At 41.1% G+C, this 16,415-nt stretch overlaps 1 protein-coding gene across 7 annotated transcripts in view; it reads left to right on the top strand.

Annotated features, from left to right (window-relative positions):
- Positions 1-16,415, top strand: part of lrrc7 (leucine rich repeat containing 7) — an 89,841-nt gene that overhangs the window by 52,578 nt on the left and 20,848 nt on the right. For 5 of the 7 annotated variants that reach the window (XM_087830366.1, XM_087830365.1, XM_087830369.1 and 2 more), the window contains exons 13-25: positions 1,399-1,514; positions 1,794-1,863; positions 3,532-3,631; positions 3,736-3,860; positions 6,314-6,577; positions 6,916-7,038; positions 7,792-7,903; positions 11,810-12,023; positions 13,170-13,676; positions 14,276-14,500; positions 14,591-14,846; positions 14,954-15,304; positions 15,569-15,811. In XM_087830366.1, coding sequence (XP_087686492.1) covers positions 1,399-1,514; positions 1,794-1,863; positions 3,532-3,631; positions 3,736-3,860; positions 6,314-6,577; positions 6,916-7,038; positions 7,792-7,903; positions 11,810-12,023; positions 13,170-13,676; positions 14,276-14,500; positions 14,591-14,846; positions 14,954-15,304; positions 15,569-15,811 — 2,706 coding nt within the window. The remainder of the gene's footprint in view (positions 1-1,398; positions 1,515-1,793; positions 1,864-3,531; positions 3,632-3,735; positions 3,861-6,313; positions 6,578-6,915; positions 7,039-7,791; positions 7,904-11,809; positions 12,024-13,169; positions 13,677-14,275; positions 14,501-14,590; positions 14,847-14,953; positions 15,305-15,568; positions 15,812-16,415) is intronic. The other 2 variants (XM_087830368.1, XM_087830371.1) reach the window with 1 other exon arrangement.

Here is a 16,415-nt window from a genome sequence, read left to right as displayed (position 1 = left end):
GAAATCTTTGCACTTCTATGTCCATTACTTAAAAAAAAAAAAGCCTTTTGAAATCAGATGAATCTTTTTGACACAGCATGTATTATGTGCACGGGTGCACACGGTTACTTTCTTAACATGGCAGACTTCTCAGCAACAAACTGTGTCCGCTGACAGTGACTTACTGGAGTCTCTGTAAGCCTGTGAAGCGATTTCTACCCAGTGATATTTTCTGGTTTCTCTTAATCTTTTAATGAGATTATGTGCGTTAGATGATCATCTCCTCAAATTCTTTGTAATTTTACTTTGCAAGATGTTATTATGAAGCTGTTGAACCCCTCCCTGTCCATAATTCTTAAAGCCAATCTGGGCCACTCGTGTTCCTCCTAACCATCTTCCTAATTAACCTAATTAGCTCCCACTAATGATGTTCCTCTTGGTGTTTCTTTACATTGAAGAACTTTTTGTCATGGTCCTGGGTTTTGTGTCCTTGTGTTTTGGTTCATGTCTTGATCATAATTAACAATAGTAGTTTCAGTTCCCTCAGTGTTTCCTGTCTCTTCCTTCTTGTGTTTCATCTTCCTGTTAGTGCCCGTCTCTTTTGTCTTCTGGTTACTTCCTGTTTTACTTTGAAGGTTTGTTTCTTGTTGTTGTTCTTATTCTAGTTTCCATTTGTTTTTCCTTCCTTTGTCTTCACCTGTCGTTGATTGATTTCACTTGCATTTGGGGTTTTTAGATCATTGCTGTTCCTTTTTGTGGTCAGTTATTAAAACGTCTTGTTAAACTACTTAGCCTTCAGTGTACTGTATTTGGATCCACTCCAGGAGTGACACTTTTCCATGCTTTTGGTCCCATGTCCCAACTTTTTATAAATGCTTTTCTCCCATTTAGTTGAAAATGAGCATTAAATTCTTGTCCTTGTCCCAATTTTTGTTATGATTTAGTAATGATTTGTACCTAATTTCATTCTGTTTTTCTTAATCATTATTTTAGCAGTCAACTTTTTGGAAAGTGTTTTTTGTTTGTTTTATCTGGTTCATAGTGTGAGGACAGATGTCAGCCATGTTGCAGATGTTCTTTTTCAGTTATTATGATGCTAGGTATTACTAGCTTAGGTTGGTTGAAGCCCATTGTTGAAAGAGAAGATGATAAATCTGGATGCATTAAATATATTACATGTTTGAATGGAAAACAAAAAATATGGTCACTTTAAAAACAACATTATTACATTTTGTAAACGTAAGGTGTTGAACATTATCAAACGCACCTTACAAAGATGCCCAAAAGTCTTATACTATCTCTAATTTAACACTCATCAGTCTGAAGATGTCCAGTGTAATATAGGTTAATTGTGATGCTGTGGATCTTGCTCACTATGCGACGTATATCTAATGTAATCTGACTGTCTGTGTGTTTCAGATCGGTAACTGCAAGAACGTGACCGTCATGTCACTGCGGTCCAACAAACTGGAGTTTCTTCCTGATGAGATCGGACAGATGACCAAACTGCGAGTCCTTAACCTCAGCGACAACAGGTACACCCACACGCACACACACACACACACACACACACACGCAGAGACCAAGCTCCTTTATGACTCAGTAGTGAATAGATACAATGCACACACAAGCGCAAACTTTTTCAATGGTCGTTTCGGTTCGGTCTACTGTTTCCATGGGAATGGCTGAGTGTGTTGCTATGGTTATATGCTCTGCGGGCTGTACAGTGCGTGGGTGATGAAACATCTCTGTTTTTTTTTTTTCTTTCTCACCTTCCCTCTCTCCCCCCCTCTCTGTGTGTCTCTCTCGATTAGGTTAAAGAATCTACCGTTTACCTTCACCAAGCTGAAGGACCTGGCAGCTCTGTGGCTCTCTGACAATCAGGTATCTCTTTCTCTCTGCCCACGCTCTCCAAGAGAGCACGTAGCTAACAAATGTGTGCTAACAAACGTGCAGCACAAACACACAACGAAATCGACATTGTAATTAAATTACCACAACTATGCTATGGCATGTTTTATAAAATTGTGTTTCTCTGATAGACTTTCAACCTCTTTATCCTTTCCTTAGTTTCTATCTCATATCCGAGTTCTCATATTTAACATAAGGTCAACATATGTACAAGTAACACCCATGAGCCACCTCTTCTACTCGTGGCTCTGTGTAATGTCAGACAGCACATATCCCCAACATGGTCATCTCAGAGCACAGAGGCTCATCTCACCAGCTGCTCACGGCTGCTGCTCAGTTTAACCAGTCAGTAAAGACAGTTGTTTTAAAAAGAATGGGCAAAGGAGCTGAAAGGGCCTGCACCGAGGTTCAAATAAGGATTACTCTTCACTTTGATGATGCAAAGTAACTCTGGCAGAGCTCGAGAGAATAAATACGGAGATGAGTCACTAACAGGTCCTTTTTACTTGCCTGTCACTGGAAGGTTTTTATTGTTAATTATCAATTAGTGTCGCGTTTCATTTCTAATGGCTTTTTATCAAAACGGTGTGGCAAAGATAAATCAATAAAATAGGGAGATTTATTCACAACAGGGTGATAATGATGAAAATACACATGCTAAATATTTTATGTCAGCTCCTGTTCATTTTCTCACTATTCTCTCCTTTGTTTTGTTTTTTAAAGACACTTTAATGAACTGATAATTACTTGATTTTGTGCTTTCAGTGGAGGGTTTGCTGCATGTTAGTCTTCTCAGTGATAAGACAGATGCTACATAGCAATGAATCATCTTATGGGCCCTCTGAATTTGATTCTCTCTGCGATGAATGCGCTATATACAGCACAGAGAGTCCACAGAGATGATGCAGTTTTAGCTGTCATTCAGAAAAAGCAGCCAAACTGTTCTTCAGCTCTTTGAGACATTTGCATTTTTATTTTTAAGTTCAATCAAAGCCATTAAACGAAATCAAGAGTCCCAAGAAGCTCGGAGCGTTATTTACCTGCTGAAGAGGAAAGCAAATTTAAAATTCAAATGCAATTTGTTTAATGGCAGAGCGTTCACACATTTACATTTAATATCACCACTTATGTCGGCATATTCTGCCTCAGTAATGAAACTCACATTCGCTCATGCTGTTTGATGCATTACAAGTGGCGACTCTGACGTCATGGGAATTCGGTCCGCATTAAAGTTTGCGAGGAAGACAGAAAAGTTTACTAGCATTGTATCCGAAAATAGAAAATGTAAACTATAATGTCTTGATGCAGTTTTAATTAGGATGTGTTGTGATATTTGTAATCCGAATGCAATGAAACATTTATTTTCCCTGTTGGGAAAATTGATTCGCAAACCCTTCCCAAGTGATTTGCATTAACACTCAGCAGGTTTCGTTTGAAGTCGAGCTCTGCTGCAGCTGATTGTGCGAGCGCTTTAAATGAGCAGCAGGCAGAAATCTTTGTTTTTAGGAAAAGGGGTAGGTGCAGGTTAAAATTAGACATAATGGAATAGATGTCATCAGTAAAAGTTCCTACAACAATACTGTGTGTGTGTGTGTGTGTGTGTGTGTGTGTGTGTGTGTGTGTGTGTATGTGTGTTTGCAGTCCAAGGCTCTGATCCCACTGCAGACAGAAGCCCACCCAGAAACCAAACAGAAGGTTTTGACCAACTACATGTTTCCCCAGCAGCCGCGACACGATGAGGGTACGAACTCCTTTTGTGTGTGTGTGTGTGTGTGTGTAACCCAGGTAAAGATTACCTGACTATAATTTTAAACCCTCAACTGTTAATTTATGGTGTGTGTGCAGATTATCAGTCGGACAGCGACAGCTTTAATCCTACGCTGTGGGAGGAGCAGAGACAACAGAGGATGACTGTGGCCTTCGATTTTGAGGACAAGAAAGAAGAGGAAGACAACTCTGGGAAGGTCAAGGTCAGCTATATCTGTTTTGGGGTGGGAGGTGGGGGGTCATATGAGATGAATAGGGTGTCTGTTTATCTTTGTTTTTGCTATTGATTAACCTCCAATATTAAGATTGATATTTTACAAGTAAAGCATTGGTTGACTGATTGAGTGACTGATTTATTTTGAACATACAAATATTAATATTAAAGTAACAACTATAAACATGGTAAACAGAAAAGAAAGTATATACAGTGGCTTGCAAAAGTATTCGGCCCCCTTGAACTTTTCCACATTTTGTCACATTACAGCCACAAACATGAATCAGTTGTATTGTAATTCCATGTGAAAGACCAATACAAAGTGGTGTACACATAATTATTCAGCCAATGCCAGTCAATACTTTGTAGAACCACCTTTTGGTGCAATTACAGCTGCCAGTCTTTTAGGGTATGTCTCTACCAGCTTTGCACATCTAGAGACTGAAATCCTTGCCCATTCTTCTTTGCAAAACAGCTGCAGCTCATTCAGATTAGATGGACAGCGTTTGTGAACAGCAGTTTTCAGATCTTGCCACAGATTCTCGATTGGATTTAGATCTGGACTTTGACTGGGCCGTTCTAACACATGGATATGTTTTGTTTGAAACCATTCCATTGTTGCCCTGGCTTTATGTTTAGGGTCGTTGTCCTGCTGGAAGGTGAACCTCCGCCCCAGTCTCAAGTCTTTTGCAAACTCCAAGAGGTTTTCTTCCAAGATTGCCCTGTATTTGGCTCCATCCATCTTCCCATCAACTCTGACCAGCTTCCCTGTCCCTGCTGAAGAGAAGCAACCCCAGAGCATGATGCTGCCACCACCATATTTGACAGTGGGGATGGTGTGTTCAAAGTGATGTGCCGTGTTAGTTTTCTTCCACATGTTTGCTGTGTCCCCCACATGGCTTGTGGCAAACTGCAAACGGGACTTCTTATGGTTTCCTGTTAACAATGGCTTTCTTCTTGCCACTCTTCCATAAAGGCCAACTTTGTGCAGTGCACGACTAATAGTTGTCCTATGGACAGATTCCCCCACCTGAGCTGTAGATCTCTGCAGCTCATCCAGAGTCACCATGGGCCTCTTGGCTGCATTTCTGATCAGCGCTCTCCTTGTTCGGCCTGTGAGTTTAGGTGGACGGCCTTGTCTTGGTAGGTTTATAGTTGTGCCATACTCCTTCCATTTCTGAATGATGGCTTGAACAGTGCTCCGTGGGATGTTCAAGACTTGGGAAATCTTTTTGTAGACTAAGCCTGCTTTAAAGTTCTCAATAACTTTATCCCTGACCGGTCTGGTGTGTTCTTTGGACTTCATGGTGTTATTGCTCCCAATATTCTCTTAGACAACCTCTGAGGCTGTCACAGAGCAGCTGTATTTGTACTGACATTAGATTACACACAGGTGCACTCGATTTAGTCATTAGCACTCATCAGGCAATGTCTATGGGCAACTGACTGCACTCAGACCAAAGGGGGCTGAATAATTACGCACACCCCACTTTGCAGTTATTTATTTGTAAAAAATGTTTGGAATCATGTATGATTTTCGTTCCACTTCTCACGTGTACACCACTTTGTGTTGGTCTTTCACGTGGAATTCCAATAAAACTGATTCATGTTTGTGGCTGTAATGTGACAAAATGTGGGAAAGTTCAAGGGGGCCGAATACTTTTGCAAGCCACTGTATAATCCTCCCAATGCTATTTCATTTACAATGAGCACTCCTCGATATAAAATATAATCAGACATTTTATATACAGCTCTACACACACAATATACATAAATAAAACAATATATACTCCACATATATTGTTCATGCTTTACATTGAGTCGGACACTCTGGTTTATTGGTGATTATGAAAATGATCTCTGTTATGTTTGGACACAGTTCCATAATTATACACCACATGTGGATATAGAAAAACTGCTTCTGGTCATCCGCATACTTTGCACCTTAGAATTCAATTTACCCCTAAAATTAAAACGTTATCACCACGCAGATGTCATAAATGAATCCCTGCAGTATCACACAGTGCACATAAAAATGATGCATTTAACAAGACATTGGTCAGGTAAATGATGTTATGTGTTCTTTTACACATGTGACAGGTCAGCTGTTACAGATTTCAGGTTTATATGCTACTAGGATTCATTCAGAGACCAGCTGCGTCGTCAGACTGTAGATTTCCCCCCAGTATTGGAAGCAATTGTCCTCCAGTTGCCTCTCCTTGCTTTAAGTTGCAATGCTGTTTCCTGACAGAAACACATGCAGAAAACTGTGCACTTGTATGCTGAATTATGTTTGCAAGATTTCAGATAATAAGTCGTGCTTATTCTTGCTCCCTTATCAGGTTTACTTGTTTGTGACCAATGCCTTTATGCTGATCTTGGCAGATTTAAATTTGCTACTTCACACCCTGTTTATTAAATATAGTCCTAAATGTCATGTAGGTGGAGATAAACCTAAAGCGCTATCCCACGCCCTACCCTGAGGACCTGAAGAACATGGTTAAGTCAGTGCAAAGTCTTGTGGGCAAAAGCGTACATGCCGGACACGCCGGTCACGCCGGTCACGCCGGTCACGCCGTACACGCCGGACACGGGCACCAGCACCAGCTGAGCACAGGCACCGCCACCTCGGCAGGAACCAACATGGAACATACACACCTCAGCAAAGAGCCATATGAACCACCGTGGCCCCTGCCTCCTAAAGAGGTACAGATTACACATACAGACACATACAGGAGGTCAACAAGCATTTAGTCCCAAATGTATTTATTAGCAACAATGTCGCAGGACACAGACATGATGCTTGTGTGTGATAACCTGATAACGGCTCTCACATGGCAAGAGCTTACCTGAAGTAAGTACCTGTTCATCCTAAAGTTCCTAAAAATGCAGAAGCTTAATATGTTGTAAGATTCAGTCACACTGTGAAGTCTCTGATCACTAAAACAGAAGACAGCTGAGAACAACAAAAGCTTTTCTTATGTTTGTGTTTGTTCGTTTGAAGCAAATCAGTGCACAACTCAAAAAATGGAGCTGTTTTTCAGGTGACAGACAGAGAGATGCAGGACTTCTCTCAGACTCAGCTAATGGATCAGGGACCAATGCATAACTCTGGCATCGATATTCCTAAGAGGAAGGACAAAGAGGACTTGACAGAGAGCTCTGAGGTTTGTCTCTCACTCTCTCACAGAAACACACACAATCCAAAAAACAATAATAATTAGGTATTTTTACTTAGTTTGTGGACTTTTTATACCTTTTATATCCAGAAGATACCACTGAATACATCTAAAATTCAGTGCTAGCTGTGTGACACTGCACAGATTTCATCACTCATATGTCTGTAAGTTCAAGATGTAAGAAAGCTATGATATCTTTTGAAGTCACTCTAACTCTCACTCACGCTCTGACCTTTAGTGTTGTGAGGGTTTTGTGAGGACCCCTGTGAGGATTTTGCAGACAAGTCGTGTTTGCATTTAGAGCTAAACCATCAAACTTTGTCGGAATATGTGTATATACATCGTAATCAGTGCTTCAGTTCAGCTTTTACTTTCTCTAAAAAAGTGATAATATCTTATTTTTCAGAACTGTATTCAAATAGTGCAGACTGTACTGAACTTGGTTGTTTCTTACAATAATGACTCCACGTGGCCTTACATAAGAGAATCTGAGGCATCAGTGAAATCAAAACCCCAGAGGGTTAAAAGCACGCTCCATGATCCTACTGGGGATCAGGAACTCCAGAACCTGCTGAAATACTTACCAAAGTGTGTATTTATTTAACAAATGTGTGTATGTTTGATGCCAGTCAAGCAAAACGAATTGTCTACATGAGATTCGTGATCATTTTTTAAATCACAGAAGCTGCCTTTTCTTCCCTACTGTATATGCCTGATGCTTTTTTCCCCCTTCTTCCTCAGGATTCAATGGGCGGCTCTCCGAACGACATCCGTATCTCTGACATGAGGCCCACCCTGGTGGAGCCACCAATGTACAAACCAAAGGTGGTGTTGCTGGGGAAGGATAAGAAAGGTACTGTATTATAGCATAAACGTACAGCTTTAAGGGAACATGTCAGAGTCATGTACATACATGTAGACAACAAGGCTGCGCAGTTATTTAATGTGGGTCCTATAAAGAGCTTTGGGGCGTGTTGTAAGATGAGGGCAGAGGGAGGGTGACGAGGAGTGTGCATAGCGAACCTCTAAAGTGAATGTTTGGCTATTTTTACCTCATTTGCCCTGATGGCTTCGGTTTCATCAGAGAAGAAACAAAGCTCACTTTTTACTGCCTTATCAAAAATCTGTCTCCACTCTGAATAACTGAGTGTCTAATCGCATTTTCCAAAAGAAACAGTTTATTATCAGCTCTCCGCAACAATCGACAGCTTTCACTAATACGGAGCTTCATCATATGATCCACTCCTCCTTAAGAAAGCTTATTGCAAAATGATTAAAGCTCAAACAGCTTGTCTGCCTCAGTGGAGTATCAGTTCTTAGTGGAGGCTCTTACGAAGTAAATAAAAAGCTTCTTCTGGTTTGTTTTGTGAAGATTTGACTCAGGAAGTTTTCAGATTGTTGGTATCTACACAGTGCACGTCTGTCTGCAGCCAGGTCAGCTCTCCAACAGCAGCTCTTGATTTCAGTTACAGCAGCCAAGTTAAATAAAGATTTTAAAAAGCCGTGTTTTATAACCAGGCCACGTCTTGCGTCAGTGCTGTGGACTAAATAGTGTCCACATGCATAATGAGAACACGGCAGAGATCTGGGTTAAGAATCTGATGACAACACGAAGGAAGCATGCAATTCCTTCACTTTCTAGTCAAGTGTTCGAGAGGCCCCTGAACACAATTCTTAACGACTCAAAGAAGTATTTGATCCACTTTTTGATTTGGTTGTAGTTCTGATTTGTTTTATAGGTTTGGGGGTTTTAAAAGGTCACAGGTGAGCTTTGAAACTGAGCAACAGATGAGAAGTGTAAAGTGCGTCTGCATGTTGATTCAAATATTAGAAAAATATTAGAAAACTTTATTATTTCTGTTCCTGGGATGCCAGAACTAACAGCTAAAGAGATCAAAAGTCATCAAAAATGAAGATGATTAAATATCTATTAAGATGACATTATTATACGCTTTCCTTTAATGTTGGTGGCCATTGGGCACTACTTAGCTCTGTTTAAATACAAAATATGTCTCAGTCATAGAAGACCGCATATCCCATAATTCCGTGAATTTGAGTCTAATCCTTACCTCAGAGCACATTTTTAAACAAGCCAGCTCTTTCCCTCTCATCCTTAACATGTATTCCTCTGTGTGAAATGAATGATGTTCAACATTTTTGCTGTATTTCCATTTGCGTCTTCCAGATAACGCTACTTTTTGAGAATGAGAGCTTTTAGAAACCACTACAGTGTATTTTCCTTAATCCCAACAGTGTATTCTAGTCTCTGTAGTAAAATGCTACACTGGGATCTAACAGGACAAACACAGAAATGAGTCCACTGTCAGAGGGCAGAACGTCATTCATAATCATCATTAACCCCGACTCAAACTTCTTGAATAGACCCTTCAATATGACCCAGCCATTTTACAACTGCTCTTTGAAGATTTATCTGAAAAAAAGAAGATTAGAAATCAGCCTATAATTAGCTTAGACACTTGGATGAAGTAAAGGGTTTTTAAGTCGTGGTTTAATTATAAATACCTTAAAAACCTGTGGTATGTAGCTAGTTAATAGAAATATAATGATTGGTATTTGAAATGTAAGAATGAATGAATGGTGAGTCTTATTTTAACAGCCTTGTAGGAATTGGGTGTAATAGACATGATGATGATTTAAAGGAAGGCATTATTATTATTTCAGAAAGATTGATAGGAGAGAGAAATAAATCGCCACAGTTATTAAAATTAGTGAACGTAATCATTTGTCCTTGGGACGGCTATGAGGGCTGTGAAGTTTTTCTCCCTAATGATTAAAATTTTATTTATGAAGAAATTCATGAAGTCATTACTAGTTAAAGTTAAAGGAGCACTGTTTGTCAGCCTGGCTACAGTGCTGGAACTAAACCCGCTGTTGTTCCTGTTTCCTCTATCAGTGATAAATAGTAAGATGTCCTAGCCTTACAGAGGGCTTTTTTAAAATAGAGCATTTTCAAAAGGAAACAAGGGTCATCTAAATGAGTGCAATGCCATTTTCTCTCTAACCTAGGAATTACCTGCTTTACAGTTTGTATTTAGGAATTATCCCAGGGAGTCAAACTGCTCTGATTTGATGCCACAGTGTCCAGAAGGCAGTGAGGATGTATGACACTAATAACAAGATAATAAACCTCTGTGGGAGTAAAGTTTAGGATGCTGCTCTGCGTTGTGTTGGCACATTACATTGAAGGATTCTTTTCAATTGCTTTATATTGTAAGGTATACAATAATACAGAGAAAAGCCAACAATCAGACGAGCCCCTATAAGTTAACACTTGGCAACAGTGGGAAGGAAAATTTCCTTTTTAAAGGAAACCTCCAGCAGAATCAGGCTCAGGGAGAAGCAGCTACCTGCCACGACCGGCTGGGGTGAGTTAAGTGAGGCAGGACAAAGAACACACAGTGGAAAAAAAGCCAGAGTTTAATAATAACCAAGTGAATGAATGAATAAATAAAGACAAAATGGTGTAAAAACAAAGAAGAAGATAAAAAAGAAGGGAGCACTTTTTAAAATCTCATCAGAACATTTTCAGAAAGACGTCTAGTCCCTTGAAATTGTTTTTCTGGTGCTCTGTAGTCCATTATTGTAAAATGAAATGTTATTAGGAAATTCTCAGGCAAAAAACTGTGTCTATGCCACATGTCAGTACAAGATCGTGCTGTGACCAGGTTACTGTAAAGCAAAATACATCATTATTTTGATCAACTCATGTACTGACAGAGACATAGAAGAGAGTTACCTGATGTTTAATAGTCCACATTTAAAAGTTTTGCTGTTTGGTTGGAATAGTAATATTTTTCTGTCTTTATAAGGGTTTGCTTTTCTTTTTGCTGGTATTTTATTTATTTTTAGGTGGTGTAGGAGGGGGGAGGTGTTTGGGGGATTATGGCAGTGATTCTGTTGGAATAAACAATCAAAGTCCTTATTAATCTCCTAAGACACGAACTCTTTCATGGCATGCATTTTCAATTTCCCTTTGCTATTTGGGCTGATTGGGTCCTGATGAATACAAAAACAAAGAATGACCTGTTTTTTGTTTTTTTTACCTGATTTTTGTTTCTGAGATCCACATATGAGGATATTCATTTTCAATTTTTATTTTGAACAGTGGCAGTATAACATCCTCGTAAGTGGAAATCAGGCCCTTGTAGAGCAACATTTTGTATTTTGCTCTAAACATCCACATATGTGGATGCCAGGTCCTAGGAGGTTAAAGTGCATTGGCTGAATTCCCAGGTAATTAAATTGGGGGACAAAAACTAAGAACAGGTCGGACCCAGAGGACATTAGATACTGCTCGATCGGTCACCTGATGGAGTGGAGCCTGATCTGTAATTGTAGCAATTGGGTGGTACATGTAAGGGGCCAGAGAAAGGTGCAGCATGGGAGTGACATAGATATAGTTGCAGAAAACATGTACTTGCGGTATACCGCAGTGCTCACCCTCAGTGCCAAAACTGGTTTTGAGCTTCATTTGGTCATTTTTTCAATTAGCAATATAGTAAAGATAAGTTTAATATAGTTAACTAACAATAATACAAAAATAGTGTGATTGTGCTGTACTGAATCGAAATTTAAGGAAAGAAAACTAACATGAAACAAGCTTCTGGTACCAAAATGCAATAGAAAGCAAAAGTTGAAAATGAATAACATGAAAAACAAAAGCTCAATGGAAAATCCCAAAATATAATGATGATGATCACAAAGAGGACGTGCTGTGTGTCTGCTTCTGTCTGTCCAGAGTCTACAGATGAAGAGGTTGATAAACTCCACTGTCTGAACCACAGCGGCTCGTCGGCCACCTACTCCGATTACTCTCCCTCGCAGGGCTCCTCGGGCTCCTCCAACCCGCCCGGCAACACGCACTCACACACGCTGTCGCACGGACACCCCCACAATCCCGCCCTACCGCCTCCCAGCAAGGACCAGGCCCCTCAGACGCACTGGACCAACAGGTGCGCACGCCATGACTCCTCCCTCCCGCTGTCCATCATCTCTTGTACATTTCAATTGTAACCCCACTTCAGTTTCTCTCTATCTGTAATCTGTCACATCCATCTTCCTGCTTGCTCTGTCAAGGTCAGAGAGGCTCACTGGAACACTGCAGACTTCTCTTCAGGATTTTCTCTCTCAGCTTCAAAGCTGTCCGGTCTGAGCTTCAGTCATGTTACTATCCAGAGGAGGGTTTGGGTTTTTTTGCCCCAGTGCATTAGAAAAGCAAATAAAAAGGTTTGGGCTGTCTCCTGAAGTTTTAAGTCTGGGTGCAGTGCACTTGATGATGTTGGTTGGAAAAGGATAAAAATGTTGTGAAAACTTTTTGGGACAGTTTTGAGTTCTAATCAGAAATGTTACAGCTATAAAAAAAACATGTCTTCTTAGTCTGCTTGTCATATTTATGACACTGTCAGTGTAGTCTCAATCATATTGCTCAGACTGGATGGCAGCAACAATAAAATATCTGTCACTGATATATCAGCTATCTACAGCAAGACATAGAATAAAACAGAAATGTGCAATATATGTGTTTATATTACACACAGATGCTCAAATTCGCTCCACCGATAATCTTCAGTTTAGCAGATTGGACTGTCTGGCTGTACCTTACGGATGTTTTCTGTTTCTGTTAGACACCACAGTGTCTCCTTAGCTCAGTCAAAACATAGTGTCCAATAATGCTAGTTTTCTTCTCCTTATCCTTCCCATGTTTCTTCTTGTTTTAAGCAGGCCCTGGAGGATGGTAGCTGGTTTTAGTATTGTTTGACACTAAATCTGTTAATCCACATGCCCTGAAGTGAGGTACAACTGCAGTATTTTATTTCTACTTGTGGAACATGATATTTGCAGTCTGTAAGTAGTAGCGAGGGAGTTTGAAGGCATGTGTTCTCTTGGAAACAATAACTAACACAAACATGGTTTCTGGCCTAATGGGTGTGACAGACATCAGAGAGAAAGGGAGAGACAGCTGATCTGTCCTCTGAGCTCATTGTCTCTGATTAAATGTACAACACACATCCACATGGCATGTCGCCTGTTTGCAATTTTGATCTTCTTGGTTTTTCTCCCACAGTATAATCAGTGATTGATATTTTTTGTCTTTGTAGACTTGCCCAGTCATTTCCCAAGCCCATTGACTCCAAGCCCCTGCTGTCTCAGAGAGAAACTCCTCCATCAGGAACCCTGCAGCAACGCGGGGATCGGCGTCCACTTAGTGAGCCTTTTGACTGGGTTGACGCACCTCACTACGACAACACGGGTTTCGATGCAGAGGAGTCTTCTCTGGACCCTCCTTCATCTACCACCAGTCAGGGAAACCCGCCACTGGGCTCTAAGCCTCGCAGCTCATCAACACACGGCCGCCGCCCCCTCCTTAGGCAAGACCGAATTGTAGGGGTCCCATTGGAATTGGACACCCAGACGCTCCCCTTCCACGGCAACCAACGACCCAACCAGGACAATGACTCGCAATCCTCCGGACATCCTTCCCAGAATCCCTGGCAGAATTGGACCAGGACCCCAAGCCCCCTGGAGGACAGAACCGCTTTTCCTTCCAAGCTGGACCTTACACCTACTTCCAGCCCCAATCCTGATCGCAAGGACATGGATTCAAGGTAAGTGACTGACGGTCATTTACAATTGAAATACATAATTTTATTGGGAAAGCTTAATAATTCCAAGAGTTTGCAGGTCTCAAATCCTGTTTACAGTGCAGTCTTTGGGGTTTTTGTAGTAAATAAACATATCAGAGCTGTTATAATTAAAGCCGTTGATTTGAAAGTTTTACAACTGTGACTGTTTTTATTTCCACATCAATAAAATAACAAATCAGCTTACTTAACTTAGTTTTGTTGCAATGCAAAAACACCAAAGTGTCACTAAATTGAGATTGTGAAAGCATTTCAGTTTTCATTTCTTAGTTTTATGTTACTATAAAATGTATTTCTGGGGACAGTGCAAGGTCATTTCGATATGCCAAAGAAAGTTTAAAAAAAAAGTTCATTTCTAAAAATTGTGAGCCTTAGTCTCAAATTTTGGTGCAGCTGCGTCACAAGAAACTGACAGATGGTGTGGTAGTAATTTGCATTAGTCAAAAAAATTCAGTTTCTACTATTGTAACACTCCTCTAATCCAGCTTGTTTCTGTGCTTCATAATTGAAAAACACTTATCCCTATCATCAACTCATAATCCTTGATTATTTCTTCCCCCAAGGCTTCAGCAAAGCACAGTGCCTTTGCCCGGCAGCTGGACATATCACGACAATGAGGGGGAGCAAAACAGGAAGGATCAGCTCAGTGTAGGCGGGGTCAACAAGGTGACCGTGGTGATGAGTAAAAGCTCAGATCGCCTGTCCCCCATGATGAAGGAGACGAGATCCAAGTTTAAGAAGTCACAGAGCATAGATGAGATTGACATTGGCTCCTACAAGGTCTACAGGTAGATATTGTTCTGATTCTTCTTAAAGAAAGCTCAAGCTCGATTGCAGCTACTGAAGTTGATTTCTAATGATGCCACGTTCCTCTGCAGCATTCCCATGGACAGCTATAGTTCATCCATTGAGCAGCAAACTAGTTTGGACCGTCCAGAGCTCCCCGGTTCTATGGAGCAGACCAACATGTCACGGTCACAGTCTGCCCCCATGTTAGATGAGGAGATGGGATACCCCGGACACGGATCTGGTGACCAAAACCAGAGACAGAACCAAAAACCTGCCATCCCACAAAAGGCTTACCACTTTGACCACAACTACAACCCGCAGGTTCGATGGAGTTGTGAACCATTGGTAGCGCTCATATATTACGTTTTTAGACATACACAATAAAACTAAAATAATCTGATTGAAACCAAACAATACAAAGTTAAGCAAACAATTCTGTTCTTACCAATCAGGTGACCATGGATCGCCGGGTCCCTCCCCCTTTCCCAAACACACCAGATTATGTCAACCACTCATCGAAGGCTTTGGAGTACCTCAACCAACCAGGGAAGACACTACCCAAAGAGCTAGTGAGCCCTCGGTATCGTGCATATCCACCCTTGGAGATGTTTTCTTTCCCCCAGTTGCCAATCAACCAAGATGGTCCGCCCAGCCAGCAGCAGCAGCCAATCCCAAGTCAGCGCTCCAGACCAGGATTTCTAAGAAGAGCGGACTCACTGGTGAGCTCTACGGAGCTCGCCTTGTTCCGACGGGTTCATGAAGCTCAGCAGGAGGCGCTCCAAGAGTCTCAGTACAGACAACAGGTAAGCACAACAAAACAAGTAATGCTCATATTCCATAAATGGATGTGATTTTCCCTTTCATGTACTTTATTGAAATGTAAAGTAAATCATAGAAATGTGTTTCTTTCACACACTGTTTATTCCCTAAGACCCAAAGTTAGTTTTTGTTAAGGCTCTACTTGAAAGTCATCCCCATCCCCATGCATTTATTTGAGGCCAGGATGAAAGCTCATACTTTTGTTGTTTTTTTTAAACTCCCACTCGCTTCCCATCTGTGACCCTCAGGCGGATCCCCCTCTTTATGGCCGGGCTGTCTACTCCACCCCCATGGAGCACTCCGCGATGAGTAATATGGCCGACAACCAGAGTCAGATGCTGCACAACAAGAGAAACGGTCGTTATGACGACGACTACCCCACTTACCAGGAGCAGAAGAAGCCCATGATTGGTTATCCAACCAAGAGCCTGACTCAGCGGCGTCCCCTGTCTGCCAGAAGTTATAGCACCGAGACCTACGGAGCATCTCAGGTACACTGTTTGTCTGTGTGTTTATGTTTCTACTTCTTAACTGAGCCCTTTAAAAAGAGGCAGTATTAAAGTGAAAGAGTCATGTTATAGTTTTAACATAATGGCTCCAACTAACAGTTATGGCAAATCTGCCAGTTTCTTTGTGTTCACTTAAGTATCACTTGCCTTCTTTAAAGATGCCTTAAAACAATAACAGGGGCAGATCACCATTTTCAAAATCCCATCCTGACATTTTCAAATATCTTGTTTTGTGTGGTCAGCAGTCAAAAGCCACAGTGATTCAGTTACAACACAGGAACACAGGAGAATAATCTGCCCTGCTTTTAATATGCCTGCTTTTATGTCGTCTCTTTGAGGATGCAGAATTATAGCTTTGTTTCACTTCCATTTTCTTACAGGTACCCAGGTTCAGGTTTTTGTAGTAGCGAACTAAGAGGCATAGCAGTGGTGTCCTTTGCCTCAGTCATATCTCTGAAGGCGATCCCTCGTCCATAAATAATCCCTTCAGGCTATTCTGGGTTTGCCTCAAGTTAGACTTTCCCAAATTAGTCACAGTGAAGTGTCCAGCAGCATACTGATTAGATGTGCAGATCACTTCATCTGG

Source organism: Neolamprologus brichardi, chromosome 17 (genome assembly GCF_056152115.1).
Source record: "Neolamprologus brichardi isolate AB-2024 chromosome 17, ASM5615211v1, whole genome shotgun sequence".
Taxonomy (NCBI): Eukaryota; Metazoa; Chordata; class Actinopteri; order Cichliformes; family Cichlidae; genus Neolamprologus; species Neolamprologus brichardi.
The sequence above is the reverse complement of the archived record's forward strand: the minus strand, read 5'-3'. Positions and strand labels throughout refer to the sequence as shown.